The 22292-nt window shown below is 43.8% G+C and overlaps 1 protein-coding gene across 1 annotated transcript in view; it reads left to right on the top strand.

Annotated features, from left to right (window-relative positions):
* Positions 1-22292, top strand: part of GLDC (glycine decarboxylase) — a 70940-nt gene that overhangs the window by 31734 nt on the left and 16914 nt on the right. Inside the window, exons 8-16 of the mRNA XM_084629197.1 lie at positions 847-943; positions 2899-3004; positions 6935-7074; positions 7918-7998; positions 8710-8807; positions 11464-11548; positions 11639-11680; positions 13172-13314; positions 15870-15945. Coding sequence (XP_084485323.1) covers positions 847-943; positions 2899-3004; positions 6935-7074; positions 7918-7998; positions 8710-8807; positions 11464-11548; positions 11639-11680; positions 13172-13314; positions 15870-15945 — 868 coding nt within the window. The remainder of the gene's footprint in view (positions 1-846; positions 944-2898; positions 3005-6934; positions 7075-7917; positions 7999-8709; positions 8808-11463; positions 11549-11638; positions 11681-13171; positions 13315-15869; positions 15946-22292) is intronic.

The following is a 22292-nucleotide window of genomic DNA, read 5'->3' as shown; positions in this document are numbered from 1 at the left end:
TTCTGAAACATTTCATTGTATACAAGATTGTTGCTGTCAAATTTTCCTCTCTAGTTCTGAAAGTCTTTAAATATTAGGAATTCTTTAAGAAATTAACTGAGCTGCACAGATTGATGGATTGGTATGGACACTTAGCATCATCTTGTGCTAGTATCAATGGATTACTCAACTAATATTACATGTATTAAGCAGTACTTTTTTAAGGTAGCAGGTATTACATATGCAGAGTGTTCCTTCTTTCTTGCAGTGTCTGAACTCTGCCCCTGGGAGTGTTCAATTTAAAAATCAGTGGAAAATTTTTGTAGCCCTTGATAAACACCAGTGCTTTCATACAACTATAAAACCAGTAAAATATGATTTTTTGAATTATTATTATTATTTATTATATTTATTTTTACTGTACAGGATTAGAGAAGACTAGCTAGATTCTCTAAACTTCCCCTAGAGACAGAGGCTCTTGACAGATGTGATTTGGATAAATATAGAAGTTTTGGATATTTCAGAACCTTCTGACTATTGTTTTTATAAAAAAAAAAAAAAGAAAGAAAAAAAATTCCCAATCCAGAGTATCTGTCATTTGAGGGGTAGTGAAAAGGAAGTGGGCAGATCTGGCTCCCTTTAGTGTTCTCTTAAGTGTTTGTTTTCTTAACATGAACATCTGTTCAGGGATAGGCTAAGGTTTGGGTCACTTTTTACTTTACTCAGAATGGTTATCTATCACAGTTCTTCACCCCAAAGAAATTCCACCAGTTAGCTTCAAGTTAGCAAACTAAGCCTAGCAGTTCAGTTAATGCAGAGCCTGTATCAATGTAAACTAACAAAGAAATATTTTCTTTTATGGTCCAGAGATGCAAATGGAAAGGAAGTATATCGGCTTGCATTGCAAACTCGAGAGCAGCATATTAGAAGGGACAAGGCCACCAGCAACATCTGTACAGCACAGGTGACCTCTATGTCAAAAATCTGTGTGTGTGAGTGAATTTTCAATCCCGTGAAACTTGGAATTTTTGCTTGGAAAAAGAGGATCATCTTAATGATCTGTTTTCATTCAAAAAGTTAATCTTGCAGCCACTTGTCATGGAGGGGGAACTCCACTGAGTTGTGCTGAGTTCCTATAAACTGGATGGTTCCTTTTTGGAGAAGTAGAATTTTAACACTTCAGAATGAAGAGTTCCGGTTTGTATTTGTGCAGAAGTAATTTCAGAATTCAAACAGTGAAAATGTGAACTTTATAGGTTTGTGATGTGCAAATAGCTATTAAATTCTTAATATTATAAAATAGCTATTTTCAAATCAAAATGGAATGATAAATGAAATTTGTAGGTTGAGAAGTGCCCAGGAACAAAGTAATAACTTTTTGCATGAGATTTTGAGAACTTCTTTGATACTTTTCGCAGCTGTAATTATGACAAACATCTTTATAATTAGATGTATTAAAAAAACTTTTGGTCCCTTTGCAGGCTGTATTCATGCTCTTAATGTGTTTTGCCACAATTTCTCTTTTTAGATTAATACTAGATATTGGGAGTTTTAAATCTTTAGCACTCATTAGAGATGTTATGGTAGAAAACAGTTCATTCTCTTGAGCACAGACCTTTAAACAATGATTCTGTTGAAAGCTATATTTAGGGGTTTGTGAGATTCAAACCAAAAACTCAAGCATTCTACCCAGGATACAGAGACTATTGGAAGATGTGGTGTGATGTATAAGGGTATATTTAATTTTATCTACCATCTAGTGGTCTGAGAGGATTCTGCCTCCAGATCAACTACAGTGGTGAGGTTGTCCTTAGAATGAGGGCCTCAATGAGCACATGAGAAACAATCCATTGTGTGTTCTCTGATTAGTAATGTTATAAACTTTATTAACGAAACAAACCATCACAAATACAGTAATGTAGCAAAGGAGATAGAGCCAATACAGAATGTCAGGCACTTGCATTACTCACATCATCCCTTATGAGGAATCCCAAAAGAGGTGATGTGATCCGCATATTGGAATACACGTACCTGATGACTATGTATCCCGCTTTCCACAGGATGGGTATCATCTTTTAAACGGAGTTACACTAATGCCCACCTTCCCTATACATATATATTAGAGAGACAAGGTGGATGAGGTCATTTTTTTTTTTATTGGACCGGCTTCTGTTGGAGAGAGAGACAAGCTCGAAAGCGTCTCTCCAACAGAAGTTGGCCTAATAAAAGATATTACCTCACACACCTTCTCTCTCTCTGATATGCTGGAACTGACACGACTAGAACAACACTATTTTCCTGCACTGAGTATACACCACCAGGGTCATTATAATAATATTTAGTGTTTTATATGTAAAGGTATTAACTAAGCCCAACAGTACCACTGTGATGTACATATGCAAGTATTACCCTTTTGGTTTTATATTGGGGAAACTGAGGAACAGAGATTTGACTTGCTAGCCATTAATAGAGCCAAGGCTCAAATCCTGGTCTCCCAACTACCAATATTGTGCTTTAGTAACTATACCATGTTGTCTCTCAAATAGAAATCTACAGGGAGTTTTAGCAATATCTGCAGAACTTTTATACGTATGGCTGGCTACAAAGATTAAGCTTACAAGTCACAGTATTATTTTTTTTTAGTCACTGAACCACTTAAACACCAAAGGATCTTGAATTCATGAACAATGTTACTATTTAAAATGTTTGTAAATTCATAATTTACTAAGAAAAAGATATGTAGCTTTCCTATCTCCTAACTTTGTAGGTTACCTAGAACTCAGAGTTTACCTTTTATTGATAGCTTTTTTTAATACTGTGGTTATATTGTTGCCTTGGGACACTCAAGAAGCTAGTTATACTAAACTGTCAGCAGTCGACCTTAAGTGATTGTTCCTAAAATATGTTTGGACATTTTAGGCGCTTCTGGCTAACATGGCTGCCATGTATGGAGTTTATCATGGTTCGAATGGATTAAAGCACATTGCAAGAAGGGTGCACAATGCCACTCTAATCTTAGCTGAAGGTTAGTATTTAGAAATTATAAAGGGGTAGATCTTACATCTTCGCACCTCTTAAAAACGCTGACCTTCCATTTTTTGCTCACCAACGGTTTTAAGTACCAGAAGAAATCCAAAATTTCTGCACTGAGTGTACGCCACTGGGTCATTATAATAATAATATTTAGTGTTTTGTATACAAAGGTATGTATTAAGCCCAACAGTACCACTATGATGTACATATGCAAATATTATCATTTTGGTTTTAGATTGGGAAGCTGAGGCACAGAGGTTTGGTTTGCTAGCCATTAATAGAGCCAAGACTCAAATCCTGGTCTCCCAACTACCAATATTGTGCTTTAGTAACTATACCATGCTGTATCTCAAATAGAAATCTACAGGGAGTTTTAGCAATATCTGTAGAACTTCTTGAAAGGCTTATGCTTTCCTACTATTACCTGCCCATTTTATTAATCTATACTGGATGAGAAAACTCAATGAGTTCACTAAAATGTAGTTTAAATTTACAGATTGAATAGATTAGATTAGATTAGATTAGCTGAAGTGAAGGCTGTTCAACGTAATCAAATTATATAGAACACCGCACTGCTATAAACACTGAAATCCCAAAATGTATTGGCTGACTGCATTATGAGCATGACTTGAACTCTGATTATTAAGAACAACAGGAAACTTCTTGATTGTCCAAATCAAAAGGATATTGAAATATTTTTTTATTTGAATCTCATCCAAAAATCTGCAGTTCTGTTTCTGTAGAATGTCTGCATTTAGGAGATAATCTTTTTATTACTGACCTTGGCACAAAAAACGGGAATGTGCTAATAAAGTTTGCGGATGACACACAGCTGGGAGGTATTGCCAATACAGAGAAGGACTGGGATATCATAAAGGAAGATCTGGACGACCTTGTAAACTGGAGTAATAGTAATAGGATGAAATTTAATAGTGAAAAGTGCAAGGTCATGCATTTAGGGATTAATAACAAGAATTTCTGTCATAAACTGGGGACGCATCACTTGGAAGTAACAGAGGAAGAGAAGGACCTCGGAGTATTGGTTGATCACAGGATGACTGTGAGCTGCCAATGTGATATAGCCATGAAAAAAGCTAATGCAGTCTTGGGATGCATCAGGCGAGGTATTTCCAGTGGAGATAGGGAGGTGTTAGTACCGTTATACAAGGCACTGGTGAGACCTCATCTGGAATATTGTGTGCAGTTCTGGTCTTCCATGTTTAAGAAGGATGAATTAAAACTGGAACAGGTACAGAGAAGGGCTACTAGGATGATCCGAGGAATGGAAAACCTGTCTTATGAAAGGTGCCTCAAAGAGCTTGGCTTGTTTAGCCTAACCAAAAGAAGGCTGACAAGAGATATGATTGCTATCTATAAATATGTCAGAGGGATAAATACCACGGAGGGAGAAGAATTATTTCAGCTCAGTACCAACGTGGACACAAGAACAAATGGATATAATCTGGCCATCAGAAAGTTTAGACTTGAAATTAGACGAAGATTTCTAACCATCAGAGGAGTGAAGTTCTGGAACAGCCTTCCAAGGGAAGCAGTGGGGGCAAAAGACCTATCTGGCTTCAAGACTAAGCTCAATAAGTTTATGGAGGAGATGATATGATGGGATTAATTGATCTTCAACTATTAGCAGTAGATATGCCCAATGGCCTGGGGTGGGATTTGAGTTACTACAGAGAATTCTTTCCTGGGTGTCTGGCTGGTGAGTCTTGCCCACATGCTCAGGGTTTAGCTGATCGCCATATTTGGGGTCAGGAGGAATTTTCCCCCAGGGCAAATTGGCAGAGGCCCTAGGGGTTTTTCTCCTTCCTCTGCAGCGTGGGGCATGAGTCACTTGCTGGAGGATTCTCTGCACCTTGAAGTCTTTAAACCACGATTTGAGGACTTCAGTAGCTCAGACATAAGTTAGGGGTTTGTTACAGAGTTGGTGGGTGAGATTCCATGGCCTGCATTATGCAGGAGGTCAGACTAGATGATCATAATGGTCCCTTCTGACCTTAAAGTCTGTGAGTCTATATTGGCTGTATATGTCTAGTGCAACTATTGCTATTGATGTAGGCATTTAGGAGGTCATAACTAACCCTTCTGTAACTGATGTTGGCAGAAGATTTCAACTCGTAATAAGAGCAATGCACCCTATGAATTGATCACAGTTGTCCAATTGCCCCTGATGGCCCAGCTGTCTATAAAATGCTGGAGGGCTCAGATCACTCTCTCCCAACAAGGTTCTGCTCATCTTGCTTGACTGGCCTTGCTCTCTGTAGACACCTGTGATCTCAGAAAGTGAATGCTAGCTCTTCCTATTAGCAATCAATAGGTTGTAATAGTTTCTGCTGCTGTTGTGCATGGGACAGCTTCACCTGTGCTGGACCAGTAGGAGTACTAGGGTAGGCTGCCCATTAACATTCTTACCGCCATGTGGTCTAGAGCTGTTCTGATCAAATTTAGATAATCCTGTGGTAAAATTATGACTACCACCTTACGCCAGAGCTGCTACCGCTGCTAATACAGAAAGAGCTGGGCTGGTGCTAGAGCAACAATGTAAAATGCTCTGCACTTGCAGCCCGTCCCTACTCTTAAGACTTGTGCGATCACAGGAAGCGTCTAAGCTTTTGGAATTCTCCTGTTCCAAGCCAAACTCCAGGAATACTTGCATCTTTATACACCTCTACCCCGTTATAACGTGGTCCTCAGGAGCCAAAAAATCTTACCGCGTTATAGGTGAAACCGCGTTATATCGAACTTACTTTTGGCCTTGAGCAAAAGCATTTTCTGTGGGCGCCTCTTGGGGGTGACAGCAGGTGTGCGGTGCCCCAGGCTGGGCTAGTAGGGAGCTCTGGGTGTCACGGAGCTGCTGGGGCCGTTCTCGTGGCCGGGCTGCGCTGCTCACCGTGGGGCTGCAGGCTCGCAGCAGTTGCTGTGATCGGCCGTGGCGCAGGGCAGCGCGATGGTGGGATCGGCTCGTGCTCTGCCACCAGCCTGCTGGCTTCACTGCCGCCACCACTGCTGGGGACAGATGTGGTTCCCGGAGCCGCGCTGAGTGTCAGGCAGCAGCAGATAAGCAGCTGCTGTAAAGCGGAAGGGGCGAGTGAGGCTCATTAGTCGCAGCCAGTGCAGCCTCCCTCCCCAGCCTCAAAAGTACGGGTGTTAGTGTCTGAGCCAGAGAGCGAGGTGGGGAAGTCGGGGAAGCGCTGCCGGCTTGCCGTGCTGCAGTCCCCTGTCTCTGAATCAGTGATAGCAGCTCATGGAACGGAACCCATGCAGTGTTAATCTGATTATACGGAGGAGGAGGAAAGCTGAGACTCCCACGCCCTATCCAACACCCCCATCCCCTGACCACCCCACCCCCAGAACCTCCGAACCATCCAACCCCCCCGACCCCTGACTGCCCCCCGAGATCCTCTGCCCCTTATCCAACCCCTCCGCCCCGGCCCAGCACCCTTAACATGCAACTCAGAGCAGCGTGTTGGAGCCTGACATGCTGATCTGCCGGAGCATGCAGTCCCGCGCCCCAGAGCACTGCTTTATCGTGTTTTATCCGAATTTGTGTTATATCGGGTCGTGTTATGTCAGGGTAGAGGTGTATTTATGTAAAGATTTGTCTACAGTTTTTTTTTATATTGACAGTGGGGGAGCAAATACAAAGACCTATCTCTTATATTGAATTTAATAATGTCTTGTTCAGCAACAGTTCTCTTAGCATCTATGTGCATTATAAATAAAGCTCAGACATAAAATATTACATGCAGAATTGCACTTCGGTAGAAATGCTGCTAGATTTTACTGTCCCATGCATTCAGTGTAATGCTGCTTGTTAAAATAGTGCTTACGTAAGAGGCAGATGTGGAGGGTGGGAAGAGGGAACCAATGAAGCATGGAATATATGGAATTAACTTACTTCCTTTAGGTCTTAAGCAGGCAGGTCACACATTGCAGCATGACCTGTTCTTTGATACCTTGAAGATCCAGTGTGGCTGTGCAGTCAAGGAGGTCTTTGACAGGGCAAGTCAACGGCAGATAAACTTTCGGATTTATAGTGATGGCACAGTAAGTCACAGAACCTTTCACAAAATCTTACAGCATGGTTTTTGTGCATTGAGAGTTTTCGGTCATTAAGTAGTATGATGGCTATGAAGAACGGAAAAAGCTTTTTTAAAGAAGTTGTCTTTCTAACCAGGTCAGATATGTTACTCCACAATTTTTTCCATAAAATACTTTAAAATGGTATATAAAAACATGGAATTACTTGGCAGCATACTGAATATTAATTAATTTTTCCAAAATTCCTGGGTCTTTTGCTTCATGTCTTTCTAATACTGTTTTTTTTTCCCCCACCAGTGGTGGGAACTTGCTATACTTATTGAGGACTTCGTGGAGAGACTCTTAAAACCTATCACTCACATGATGTGGGTACTATATAAATAAGTTCCAAACTCCAGCTATTTTTGTTGTAGCCATATTTAAAGATAATTATAAACAGAAGTTGATTGCAAATCATTCAACATGCTCAGTAGGAACACCAAGCCTAATGAAGCCATGTCCCCTTTGTGACATATAAAATGTAACTGCATAGCCATGATAGAATTAAATATGTAATCCAATTATTTTTTTAATTCAGGTTAGCAGTCTCAAGCCCTGAAACCGTAAAGTGAACCTGGGATGGTTTAGGAAGAAAAAGGAGAATAAAATAAGCAAGAAATAATACAAATATAACTTAATTATATTGTAGTTTTAGGAACTGAAGTGATTTGTAAATGAAATATTAATGGTTCAGGTACATAAAATGGAATGAAGATCGTATATTGTGATGTGCAAAAACACAACATATGTAATGTAATTCCTGGTTTTGGGAACTATGAGTAACTGCTGTTACTTTTTTCCCCTCCATAGATTGGAGTGTCACTTGATGAAACTGTAACTGAGAGAGACCTGGATGACTTGTTGTGGATTTTTGGGTGTGAATCTTCATCTGTAAGTACAATATAGATAATTTAAAAATATTTAGAAGTGTTACTGTACTTCAGAGAGCTACAAAAATGTATTAAACTATATTCAGGTCAAGAATATTAATAAAAAAAACCTAGTCACTCAATTGTTTTGACTTCCTCATTCCTCCTGTGAACTCTGCTACTTTGGCTTAGATAGTGAGCTCTCTGGGGCAGGGACTGTCTGTATTTTGTATGTTGTACAGGATTGAACACATTGTCAATGCACAATACAATGGTAATTTCAGATTTCCCTTTACTGAAGAGATCAGGATGAGCGTTACTGAGTAATGCCATGCTCTGGGAGTATGCTGCTTAATCCCCTTGTGTTTCAGGGCACTAATTATTTTTGGGATTGAAACCTCGGGTTTGGCAGTAATCCCTCAGTGGCCTGCAGGAAGTATGTCACACTGACTCCACCCACAGTACTTGGTAATTAGCAATAGTGCTCCTCTTGTGTGAATTAGTGAGGCTTCTGTAAATTTTTTATTTTATATAATGCCAGAAGTGTTATGGATGCTTTACAAGAATGTACATTGATAAAAGTACGTGCTTGAAAGAACCTGTCAATATTGGTAATAAGATGGCAGTGTATTTCAGCTGACTCTGATAACTGCACTTGTTGAGAGAAGAAATTTAATTCTTTTTCTGTGAAGATGTCTTATTTAATCACTTAATATTTCTCTACTTGTCAAAGGAATTGGTTGCTGAGAGTATGGGAGAAGAAACCAGGGGCATTCTGAGTACAGCATTTAAGAGGACTTCCAAATTCTTGACACATCAAGTATTCAACAGGTTTGTGAAGTTTATTCCCACTGCAGATTTTCAGTTTCTATAGAGATTTGACACATTTCCTGCCCCTGCCCCTTCCCTCTTTTGTACTCTGTGAAGGTTGTACTGAAGATTGTCACCTTATAGCAGGGGTGGGAAAACGTTTTGTCCAGAGCGCCACATCGGGGAATAGAAATTGTATGGTGGGCCATGAATGCTCACAAAATTGGGGTGGGGGTGCGGGCTCTGGAGTGGGGCTGGGGATGAGGAGTTTGGGGTGTAGGAGGGTGCTCTGGGCTGGGGTTCAGAGGGTGGGAGGGGGATCAGGGGTGCGGGAAGGGGTGCGGGCTCTGGGGTGGGGCTGGGGATGAGAAGTTTCGGATGCAGGAGGGTACTCCGGCCTGGGATCGAGGGGTTTGGAGAACAGGAGAGGGATCAGGGCTGGGGCAGGGGATTGGGGCGTGGGGAGAGGCTCAGGGGGGTGCAGGCTCTGAGCAGCGCTTATCTCAAGTGGCTCCCGGAAGCAGCAGCATGTCCCTTCTCCGGTTCCTATGCAGAGGTGTGGCCAGGCAGCACTGCATGCTGCCCCGTCCGCAGACACCACCCCAGCAACTCCCACTGGGGTGGATAGGAGCCAGAGTGGGGCCATGCTGCGGCTTCCGGGAGCTGCGTGGTATGGCCCCTGCCCCTGCACCCTGACTGGAGCGCCGGAGTGGCCCCCGACCCTGTGCCCTGGCTGAAGCGTGGCCGAGTCACGTGGTGCGGCCCCCGCACCGTGGCCGGAGCAGGGCATGAGGAGTTTGGGGTGTAGGAGGGTGCTCTGGGCTGGGGTTCAGAGGGTGGGAGGGGGATCAGGGGTGCGGGAAGGGGTGCGGGCTCTGGGGTGGGGCTGGGGATGAGAAGTTTCGGATGCAGGAGGGTACTCCGGCCTGGGATCGAGGGGTTTGGAGAACAGGAGAGGGATCAGGGCTGGGGCAGGGGATTGGGGCGTGGGGAGAGGCTCAGGGGGGTGCAGGCTCTGAGCAGCGCTTATCTCAAGTGGCTCCCGGAAGCAGCAGCATGTCCCTTCTCCGGTTCCTATGCAGAGGTGTGGCCAGGCAGCACTGCATGCTGCCCCGTCCGCAGACACCACCCCAGCAACTCCCACTGGGGTGGATAGGAGCCAGAGTGGGGCCATGCTGCGGCTTCCGGGAGCTGCGTGGTATGGCCCCTGCCCCTGCACCCTGACTGGAGCGCCGGAGTGGCCCCCGACCCTGTGCCCTGGCTGAAGCGTGGCCGAGTCACGTGGTGCGGCCCCCGCACCGTGGCCGGAGCAGGGCCAAGCTGCATGGTGCGGCTCATGGGCCAGCTTAAAATGGCTCGTGGGCCAGGTCGTAGTTTGCCCACCCCTGCCTTATAGCATCCATTTACTTATATTCCAGTGTTCATCCTGAGATAGCACTTCAATACTAAACGTCTATTTTTTGGAGGAAGGTACAAGTGACTAAATTTTATTTATTTTTTTTTTTGGAAGGGTTGTTCAAACCCTTCTTGCTCTGGTCTGAACCAAGCTAAACAATATATTATTGTCCTTTTGTGGACAAAATGCATGTGTTCATACCAGCTTGGTTTCCATAGATGTTTGTGTCCATCTTGTGTTTGTCTACCAAACAAGCACACTTCTTATTTTCATATTTAATTACTCCTGGGGGAATTCTGCACCACTGCACAATGCAGAATTTTGCAGAAATTAATGTGGTACAGACAGAATTTCCTTTTTTCCCCCACAGAAATGGGCTGAAGTGCTGCTGGCTGCCACTAGGGGCTCCTGTACCTGGCAGAGCCCAGCTCACAAATAGAAGACAAGGCTGGGGGAGGGGGAGGGAACTGGAGGGTTCACAGCACCCCCTGAAGGAAGGAGGTGGCAGCGTGCAAGCCTGGGACCCAGCATCAGGCTGTTTCTCCCTCTGGATCCCTGGGCTCTAGGAGGGTAGGGTATGTGAGTGTCTGAGCTGGGGGGTCCTTGCAGCTGGCCTCTGGGGGAGAGGCGGTCTGAGTGGCTAGGCTTGGGAGCGGGGGGGGGGGAGAAGAGGGGTCTGAGTGTCTGACCCCCTGGCTGTGCTCTGCAGGGGAGGGGGCAGAGAAGCAGGAACTGGGTTGTCATATGGATTTCTTTAACTCTCTACTCCTGGGGGAATTTTTGTGTGTGTCTGTGTTGTTACAGACATACTTGCTGACTGGTATTTTGAAATAAATTACCAAAATAATTCAAACTGGCATGATTATATCTTGGTGTTCTGACAAATAGCATTTGCAGAATTTTGCAAAATTTTAAAATAGTGTGCAGAATTTTTTAATTTTTTGGTGCAGAATTCCCCCGGGAGTAATATTTGAAGACTTAGACTTGTGAGAAGATTTGAACAATTTCATTTATGGTGATGGTATATTTCTAATGGCAGTAAGAGAGATGTACTAAATTCTTTTAATCAGAACTAAATATTCTGGTCTGACTGGCTAGCCAGGAAATACTGGTGTATTATTAGCTACTTGTCTGCATATCTTGTTTATGAAAGACTAAAATTAAATACAAAAAGAAAATGGCTGTTATCCATTGTGCAGTCTTTGTCAGCTCCTGTAGTGGAGCACTTCTGTATTGGGTTAAGCTGCTTGCCCTAACACTACATATTTTGTTTCCCTCCAGCTATCACTCTGAAACGAATATTGTCCGGTATATGAAAAGACTAGAAAACAAAGATATTTCCCTTGTTCACAGCATGATTCCTTTGGTAGGTATTTCCTTAAAAAAATAAATAAAATCAGGTGATTAGTCTCTCTCTGAAGGAATAGTGACTGAATACGTTCTTATTATTTTTTAGGGGTCCTGCACAATGAAGCTTAATAGTTCATCTGAACTTACAGTAAGTTCATCTGACAGAATTATTCCTTGTTTGAGACCAGCCCAGAGTAAACTGTCTAATCAGCCAAACAGACACAGTCCCTATTATTAAGTATCAGAGGGGTAGCCGTGTTAGTCTGTATCCACAAAAACAACGAGGAGTCCGCTGGCACCTTAAAGACTAACAGATTTATTTGGCATTCTTCAGATGCATGAAGAAGTGGGTTTTTAACCCACAAAAGCTTATGCCCAAATAAATGTGTTAGTCCCTTTTATTGTACATGTAAACACTGAATTTTATTGTCTTAAACAACCTAAACTTCAAATGTTTTTGGGTGGGATTTTCAATTGGAGCAGAGTTGAGCCAACACTGAGGGATTTTTTAAAAATTCCATTCCAAGTAATTTTGTTGGGGTGGGGAGAAGGTAAAGATGACAACTTATGTCTTGTTTAAATTGAACATATTTCTACCTGCTTACTGATTTATGTTTGGGAATTTCAAAGATGCTTAAGAGTTAAGTATCCAACTCCTGTTGAATTTCCATAGCATTTGGGCACCTAACACTTCTTAAGGCCTCTTGAAAATCCTACCCTAAAATGTTATGAATATGGTGTTAATAACATGGGTGGAATTAAAGAATTGGATTTTTTTTTAGCTCTCTGAGGAAGGGTCTGTCTGTACTGTTTGTATAGTGCCCAGCACAATGGATCTTGGTCCTGATTTGGGTCTTTAGACACGACTTTAATGAAAGCACTCAATGATAATAATAATTAATAATAAATAAAAATAATCCAAATCTCCTATTTGTTACCTGGTCACCATATGACAGGATAGTCTCCTTTCGGTTCAATTTCTGAAACCAGTCAATGAAACCAGCCAGAAACTCCTGCTGGTAGGAGCAGCTGCAGCCAAAGCAGGGCACTTCAGGCACTCAGAGAACTTTCTCTAGTTTTGACTGGACTTTCTCCGCCTTGTGCTGTGTAGCTGCTTGTTCCAACCCTCTTCCTTCCCCTCCCTCAGTCTCTTTACCTTGGCTGCACTCCACACCTTTTCCTCTTACCCTCTTCTCCCTGCTCTGCCCCCATCCCTTCTCCTTCCATTTAGCTTATCCCCTCCTAATTAACCCTCCCCGCCCCCCAGTAAATTGTGAAACTAACATGACATTTCTTTCTGTCGCATAGCTCACTCTATTACATTCCTTTTCCCCACGCTGTTTGTTTGGATTATAAATTCTTTGGGGTGAAGACTGTCAGCTACTTGGTTGTACAGTGCCTGGCACAATGGGGCCCCATACAGTGCTTGCCTATGACGTTCTGGGAGTAAAACACTATATCAGCACCACTTAATTTGAGCCTCTAAACTCTGATTAACAGCAGAAAGTCATTACTCAGAGACCTAAGTATCTCTGGTCTTCTCCCTCACCATTAACCCTTTTTACATCAAACACGTTGCTTACAAACTCAATCTCTTGTTATAGCTCAGTATTTTTCTTTTTTTTCTCCCCACCTTTAGCCTATCACATGGAAAGAATTTGCTAATATCCATCCCTTTGTGCCTCTAGACCAGGCTCAAGGGTACCAGCAACTTTTCAGGGAGCTTGAGAGGGATCTGTGTGAGATCACAGGCTATGACAAAATCTCCTTCCAACCAAACAGGTAGGGGCTCTTCACTAGACATCCACTCCCTGACGTGGCTTAACAAAAAATTAATCTCTGCTTCTAGAAAATGGTTTGCTGTCAAAGGATTGGAGGCAAGGGTGCTCCCAGACATCTTTGAGATGGTACACACCATCCATCCCTGTGGAGGCATCTCTGCTTCAGCCGCTGGCCTTAGCACCTCTCCTGAGGAGTCTGTGCCATACTCCGCCCCCGTCTTTCAGCTGGTCCCACCCAGGCACTGTCACTCTGAATTCCTAAGAGGGTGGAAAAGCTGCTGGAAATGGGGTGAGGTCAGGCAGGCTCCTGAAGAGAGCCCTAGTGAAGGATCCGGCCCTATGGCAGCATCAAGGAGAAGCACTATCCACTCAGGTCTGGCCCCACTGGACCTCCATCATGACAGGGGCTGTGGAGACAACCTGAGCAGTGCTGCAGCCCCCATGTACCAGTTCATTATATCACTCACTCAATTTTGTACCCCCTCCACCCTATCATGATGGAAGGCCAAACCTGAGTGGGCAGGGGAATTGCCAGGGCTGCTGCTCCTCACCACTGCCAATGATATGTACTGTGAGTGTGGCTGTGGGCATCCCTGATTGGAGGGGATCTAAAGGTTAGCTTCTTCTGCAGCTGTACTGCCTGAATGCAAGACTGGGGCATTGAGGCTTGATTGTGGTAGAGAATCTTATCTGGCAATGTTTTCTTCTAAAAGTTTGAGGGTCAGGATGAGTGACAGACCAATCTTGTCCTTCCCTCACCCCTTTCAAGTTCACTTTGATGTTTGGAGTCTCTTCTTTGTTTTTAATGCTCTTCTCCATTTTCAAGGTAGAGCTTGTCATATGGATGAGGCAGCCTTTGGCTAGACAAGTGCTGCTTCAAACAGAGAAATCTGTGGGGTGCTGGTGGTGCTTGGGAGAGACTCTATCATACAGGGCTAAACGAATCTCACCATCCCCTTTTCAAGCGGGCAAGGGTGGTTTGCCAAATCTCATCTTTGAGGGGTTGGTGAGCCATTTAATCTGCCCTGCTGGCAATAACTAGAGGTGAGCACAGGGGTGATTGTGTTGCTTTGGTGGAATGAGAGCAGGGGAGCACAGTGACAGGTGTGTACTGGCCAGCTGATCGCTCCAGGTGTACTATCCTACCCCTTTCCTGAACCTCTTTGGATTTCTTTGGGGCCTACTTGGAGTGCTTTATCCTGTTTTTCCTCAGCCCCATGATCACTGTTGCTCTTTGAATCAGCCATGTTCTCAAGCAAATACTGCCTCCATGCTGCTGTCATTCCAGATAGCATTAGCAGGAGGAAGGCTCTTTCTAGAATCCGTAAAGTATACATAGAGAGAGAGACTTAATTTGGGGCCCCCAAATGATCTAAAATAAACAAAGACAAAGGTTGACTTGTCACTCAAACTGGCCCTCTCCTCTTAAAGGTAAGTAATGTCAGACACACTCAAATACTTTGTTCATTGAAATTAAGGTGTAACATCAGGCATACATGCTATGGTGAATTCTTTCTCAGTGCTTAGAAGATACATGAACATTTCTTTTCACTTCACAGGTGATCTTGATGAGCATTTGGTCCCCCATTCAAATGCCACACAATGGCCTATAACCATCCCTTCTGAGAAGCTAGTTGGATGTGATTCTTCCCTCAGTTGGGTGGAGGCATTGATTGAGTAATATGAAGTGTTTTAATTCTTTACAACCTACCTGAGCTGAGCACTGAAGTATAACATCCCTTAATTTATGTCCACTGACAAAATCACTCTGGGCTGATTTTACTGTCTAATAGTGCAACAAGCTGCCATGCAGGGAATAGGGCTGAGCCCACAGCCACGGGTTTGGGCTTTTGGGAACTAGGTATGTTGAGGAAGTTCTGAAAAGCACATCAGCAAAGCTCTTGGAATAGTGCTATTTTGAATACTGTTGGAGAAGCCAGCAGCTACATAACTTAAATTCTTGTTGAAAATGCTCTTTGTTAATATGCAAGGTTTTATGAGGCTAGAGAATCTCTAGGGTTTTACTGTAGTAGTCAGTGAGTACTGTTATGATCCTATGTAGTGGAACTATAATCACTCATTTCATGCCAAATATACTGAAATGATGTCTTCTGCCTCTTTAAATGACTGTAAAGGTATTCCAGTTGTTGGATGTCTGTTATGTTGTAATGCTTTATCCAGGCCTTCTATTCTTGATGGAACAGCATCTCTCTACTAGCTGTATTTATTTATTTATTTATTTTGCTAGTTAAATTAGTATTATGTGGTTAGAAATGGGGGATCTAATTCAATACCTACAACGTTGTTGCAGTCCTAGTGCTGATAGAATATAAGCTAGTGACGTCACTATAATATGTTTCACCCAGTACGCTTGATAAACTGTGTGCATTTGTCTTGTATCTCCTATGCATGTGCAGCTTAAAACATAGATTGTATTTGTTCTTTATAAACTACTTAAACTTGCTCAAACCCACCAAGAATGGCTTGAGCAAGAATGGTTTAAATGTGACATACAGTACTACATGGACATTTATAATGGGCTTTGTGTTCTTGCAGTGGGGCCCAGGGTGAATATGCTGGATTGACTGCAATCAAGGCTTACTTAAATGCAAAAGGAGAACGTCAGAGAAATGTAAGTGTGAAAATGTATCTGAGACATAACTTTGTGGAGCAAATGGTTTGGAGAATACGTTCTCGAGGAAGAATGGGTCCAGTGGTTAGGTTGTAGCCTGAGATTTGGGAAACCTAGAGTGCTTGCTCTGCCAAAGACTTCATATGTGACCCTGGCCAAGTCACTTAGGCTGTGCCTTAGTTCCCTATATAGAACAAAGGGTAATGGCACTTCTCTACCTCGCAGTGTTGTGGTGACAGTCCCTCAATTATTTGGTGTATTGATCAAATACTACAAGAAGAGGAGCCATATAAGTACCAAAGGTAAGGTCAGGTTTGACCAGGGCCTTAACTAGGGCGGGGCGAGTGGGGCAGCTGCCCACAGCCCCGAGCCGCCCTGGCTGCAATAATGAGGGCACCATAAGCGGTGCATGAGTCTTCCGTTTTTAGAGAGGCTTACATGCGAGCGCTGAAAGCTCCCTAGAAATAGGAGAAGCCAGACCGTGGCCCTGCCCCCGCTCTTCCTCTCCCCACAGGCCGGCCCCTCTCCGCCGCAGAGGCAGTGGGCCGGCACACCTCCAAAGGGAGGTGATCTATGCTGTATCCATAGCATTTGCTCTCCTGCATGGCCAGCCTTTTTTGGGAGGCTTAGGCTCCCCAAACCTCTTGTATATGCCACCCAAGGGTGGACCACAGGATTGGGTCCAGCGGCATCAGGTTCTCCCCTCGCTCCCCTTGCGGGATCAGGCACAGCAGCATCGTGCCAGAGCCCAGGGTGCTCAGGGCCCCAACTCCGCGCAGGATCACGGCCCTGTGACCCTAGCCGGAGCAGGCTCTCCTTGGTGCGAGGAATGCAGCAACAGGCCTCTACGTGCCCTGGCTGGTGGAAAGGGCAGAAGGAGGAAGGGCTGCACACTACACACAGCAGCGTAGTGGAGGCAGGAGCTCGGCTGCGCCAAGTGCTTGGAGCGGCACCAAGTGCCTGGAGGGGGTTCATGGGGCCAAGACCACAAGGGAGTGCAGGGGTGAGGGGAGAAGAGGGGTGCAGGAGGGGACTGCAGGAGTTAGGGGGGAGGGGAGGGCAGGTGTTGGGCTGAAGGGGGGTCCGGGAGGGGACTGCAGGAGTTAGGGGAGAAAGGAGGTGCAGGAGGGGAGGGCAGGTGTTGGGGTGAAGGGGGGCACAGGACGGGAGTGGATTAATACCTGTATGTCCTCAATCTGAAACTTCCAGATTCCTGGAACACAACTTGTTAGCCTTACTGTCTTAACACTACTGAAATTGAGCATTCTAAAGCTTGATAATATAACATAAATGTAATCTACCCCCAAAACGAATTCCTTCCTGTCAATATACACCCTTAAATTGATATAATAATGTTTCTTTCATAGAGTGAAAAATCCGTACTTCTTAAGGAAAATACCTTTTGCTTTAAATAGTGGGCAATTATTTATCTGTAAAATAAATCCTAATAATAAGCAAGTTACAATGGTACATAAGATCTCCTAAGGTGCACATGGAAGAACATGAAAAAACAGCTTAACCAATGAAGCAGGCCTCTAGAAGAACATTTTCTCATTGTATTTAACCATTATGCTACCGACTAGAACAGGTAGTAAAGGGTAGCATCGTTCTCTGAACAGATTAAAAAAAAAAAAATTTGTAACGTCTGGTTTGTTTTGGAGGGAATGTCATGTCTGTCTATAGTGTCAGGTATGAATTTCATTGGGTAGTATAGATTTTTCAGTAGACAAAAGACAGGATGGTGGTAACGAAGTCCACATCTGAGAGGGTTGCAACTGCCTGACCAGATGTAGATGAGGGCAAAAAAAGTTGTCCTGCTCATTCCTAATGTATCTGTGGTTCTCAGCCTTTTCCATACTGTGACCCCATCTTAAAATAGAACATTTTTGGGGACTTCCCTTATATCTAGCCATAACAAAAGTTGCAGGTGGACCTTGAACTTGGTCTTAATCCACAGGCTGAGAAACTGTATACCAGGGGTAGGCAACCAATGGCACGTGTGCCAAAGGTGGCACGCGAGCTGATTTTCAGTGGCACTCACGCTGCCTGGGTCCTGGCCACCGGTCCGGGGGTTCTGCATTTTAATTTAATTTTTAAATGAAGCTTCTTAAACATTTTAAAAACCTTATTTACTTTACATACAACAATAGTTTAGTTATATATTATAGACTTATAGAAAGAGACCTTCTAAAAACGCTAAACTGTATTACTGGCACACACAACCTTAAATTAGAGTGAATAAATGAAGACTCGGCACACCACTTCTGAAAGGTTGCCGACCCCTGCCGTATACTATGACTTCTAAGAGCAGCTGGAAGTCTAACAAGACACTTTCCTACCCCCACCATTGTGAATTTGACTGATAGCAGATGTGCCCTCAGTCCTTGCTTTACCCTGTGGCAGTTTCCCCGTCCTAACCAATCACCTCAGAAATCCCCAAATGGAGCCTCAGCCAGCTCACTCTGCTCCAGGCCTCAATTGCTACCATGCACTGATATAGTAATCATACAGACTGAGTGAGATGACACGGAGAGAACAGTATAATCATATCTGAAAACATTTCAACTCATGCCTAACTAGCCCAACCTCCAACAGGAGGGGTGCTAAGGTGGAATCCCATGCTAGAGAGCCCATAGAGCCAACGGCTACCCTCTGGGGTCTTCCTAGATAAAACAATGAAATCACCACAGAGCAATAAGAAAAGGAGTACTTGTGGCACCTTAGAGACTAACCAATTTATTTGAGCATAAGCTTTCGTGAGCTACAGCTCACTTCATCGGATGCATACTGTGGAAACTGCAGAAGACATTATATACACAGAGACCATGAAACAATACCTCCTCCCACCCCACTCTCCTGCTGGTAATAGTTTATTTAAAGTGATCACTCTCCTTACAATGTGTATGATAATCAAGTTGGGCCATTTCCAGCACAAATCCAGGTTTTCTCACCCTCCGCCTCCCCTCCCCCCCCCCCCCACACAAACTCACTCTCCTGCTGGTAATAGCCCACAGAGCAATAGTCAGTCATCTATTGTTCAGGCTTGCAAGTGCGTGAACTGTACCTCATGACCAGTGGTACTGAAGGCAGCTGATAAATCTAATATCAGCATGGATAGATCTAATATCAGCATGGATACTGAAGGCAGCTGATAAATCTAATATCAGCATGGATAGATCTAATATCAGCATGTCCCCAGGGGAGACAATCGTGTACTGCAGTTTCAGGTTTTATTTACAAGAGAACTTACTCAACAGGAGCTGAAGTTAAAATGAAATGTGAGTTTTAAGATTGCTATCTTGCTGTTATCCATTGCTTTTTTTCTGCTCTCCTTTCTTTTCTTCTGGTCTGTTTTCTATTAGAAAATATACCCAAGCCAGTTCTCTGTATCTCTGACTTCCACTGTGCTCATAAGTATCCAGGAAGGATGATAATTGTGCAGACAGCCTTTTGAAGGAGCTTCCTTTCTAAAGTTATTCGGATCAGCAGGTGCCAAGTATTAGTGAAATCAAAATAATTTTGCAATAAGATGACTCTGGTAGTACATTACATTGTGGAATATACTAATGTTTTTTCACTTGGTATAGCTCAGTCTATGATGCAGTTCATAGTGTGATAGCTTTAATGCAGAATTGCTGTTTTGGGGCAGTAATAACTTGACAGCAAAAATTGTCTTTGGTCTTGGTTGGACAGAATATTCACCTACTTCTTTTCTTTCTTAGGATTTCCATGAGTTTAAGTCAGACCATTGTAAAGTAATGTTAATGTTCTTGTTACTTGATAATGGATCCCTCAGTGAGGGATAAAATTTTTTTTCTTTCTGTGTCTGGAAAGCAGCTAGGTACAATCTGTGTGGAGTTCAATATTCAAAGATAGCCCGTGGCAGGCTTTCAAGGGTAGAACAGAGTTCAAGAGGAGAAGAGACAGGTTGTCAGGGTCAGTTCCCTCGCCGCAGGATGCCTACTACATGTTCTTATAAACTTTAGGAGGATGAGGAAGGAAGAGTTTGTTAAGATTAGAAAACTCTGTCAATTGAAATTAACACTTGGGCGTCTTTGAAACTTGTTACACAGCAGTGTCAATCTCACATTTTCTTTTTTTATATAAAGGTACTTCAATGCTTACATTTCTCCAGCGAGCCTAAGATAGGCGTTTCACTTAAACGTACACACAAGTTTTGTTCTTTCTACATAATCTGGTACGCTTGGTCTCTTTCCCAGTTTCTGTAAAAGCTGGCACTGTATCTTGTTATCTACGGCTGTCCTAAAGTTCAAATGTGATGTGCACAGGCCTGGCGTATCTGGCTTTTTGCAGTGGCTGAATATGAAAGCAAATGAACCCTGACCAAAAGCTCTCTTCAGACTAAGCCTCCTTTTGATTTGGTGCCCCCTTGTGGGGAAAGTATTGTGAGAGATGCAAGCAGCCATCCATCTAGTCATTTACACTTTACATCAAGTGGTTGTAAAACACTACCCGGCCAAAATGTAACATTCTGTACCTACTCTGTAATTATGCAGCACAATTGCAAATGACTATATAAGGTACAATCCAGTGGAGAATTGGCCCCCTTACATTCTTTTCAGTACACCTGTGGAGATGTTAAATGTAACATTTTATGTCGCTGCAAACAGGGCAGTTATGTTGGTGCCATAGTAGATTCTATTTTTATTAAGCTTTTCTGATTTCACTTTTTAAAAATTGGATATTTTTATGAACATTTGTTTTGTAATTATATGGTGTGAAAGCAGAAATCTTAAATATTGCAGCACTTCATTTAATTTGAAAGCATGTTACTTGTTGACTGTAAGGCACTTCATTATAAGCTACTTCAACTCAATTTAAATTAAGTAGCTTTATTTACATACTCATTTTAATTATAAACTTAAAATGTTTAATCCAGAGTTGAGGTTTACAAGAGATGCATCACTGTGTATAAAAGAAGACTTGGTTTCATGATTTGCAGAGAATACTAACGCAGCATCAGTAGATGTTGGTTGGGGTGGGCAAACTACGACCTGTGGGCCGGAGCTATTTTAAGCCGGCCTGCGAGCTCCCACTGAGGAGCAGGGTCTGGGGCTTGCCCCACTCCGGCTGGGGAGCAGGGTCAGGGTACGCACCACGTGGCTCCCGGAAGCCACAGCATGGCCCCGCTCCAGTGTGTCAGCCAGGATGCAGGGTTGGGGGCTGCACCATGGGGCTCCCAGAAGCCACGGCGTGGGCCCGCTCTGGCTCCTACGTGCTCCAATGGAAGCTGTAGGGGTGGTGCCTGCAGACAGGGCAGTGTGCAGAGCTGCCTGATCGCGCCTCCATGTAGGAGCCGGAGAAGGGACATGCCGCTGCTTCCAGGAGCTGTTTGAGGTACCTGTACCCCTGAGCTTCTCCCCATGCTCGAACCTCCTACCCAGCCCTGATCCCCCTCTCGCTCTCCAAATCCCTCGATCCCAGCCCAGAGCACCCTCCTGTACCCCAAAGCTCTCATCCCAGCACCACCCCAGAGCCTGCACCCCTTCCCGTACCCCTGCCCCAGCCCTGATTCTCCCTCCCACCCTCTGAACCCCTTGGTCCCATCCCAGAGCACCCTCCTACACCCCAAACTCCTCAGCCCCACCCCAGAGCCTGCACCCCCCAAGCCAGAGCCCTTCCCCCCACCCCGCATTCCATTCCCCCACCCTAGCCCGAAGCCCCCTCCCACATCCTGCACTCCTCATTTCTGGCCCCATCCCGGAGTCCACACCCCCACCCAGAGCCCTCACCCCCTCCCACACCCCAACCCCAATTTTGTGAGCATTCATGGCCCGCCATACAATTTCTATTCCCAGATGTGGCCCCAGGCCAAAATGTTCGCCTACCCCTGATGTTGGTAATGAATTTGAAAAATGTTTGTGTCTAATTCTTCTACAAAGTGGTGGAGTTTTACTAAAACTCCACCAACAAATTTGTCAACTAAATTCATTAAATGTGTAAAAGCAGCTGAGTTTTACTATGCTCATGTACATTCAGTAACAAGAGATGAAAACACTTTCAGTGTAGGTAATTTAATCTTCAAATTATTCCTAGCTTGCATTTTTTTAAATTGAGTTTTATTGTCAGTATGAGCAGTTTTCCAAAGATTTCTCTGTTACATTAGGAAGCGAGAGTTGGGAGGTACAGTGGAGAGCTTTTCAATCTTCAGACGAAACTGAAATTAGGATATGTTCATTCCAGGTTTTGCATGTGTGTGTGTGTGTGTATAGATATTTGACTATCTCAAAATTAGTGTGTAATAAATCATTCCTTCTGAGATGAAATACAAACCACATGCAAGTAGAAACTTATAATGGAAGTGTTCTTCAAAAGTGGCCCTCAAG

This window comes from Lepidochelys olivacea, assembly GCF_965140295.1.
Source record: "Lepidochelys olivacea isolate rLepOli2 genome assembly, chromosome: 5".
Taxonomy (NCBI): domain Eukaryota; kingdom Metazoa; phylum Chordata; order Testudines; family Cheloniidae; genus Lepidochelys; species Lepidochelys olivacea.
The sequence above is the reverse complement of the archived record's forward strand: the minus strand, read 5'-3'. Positions and strand labels throughout refer to the sequence as shown.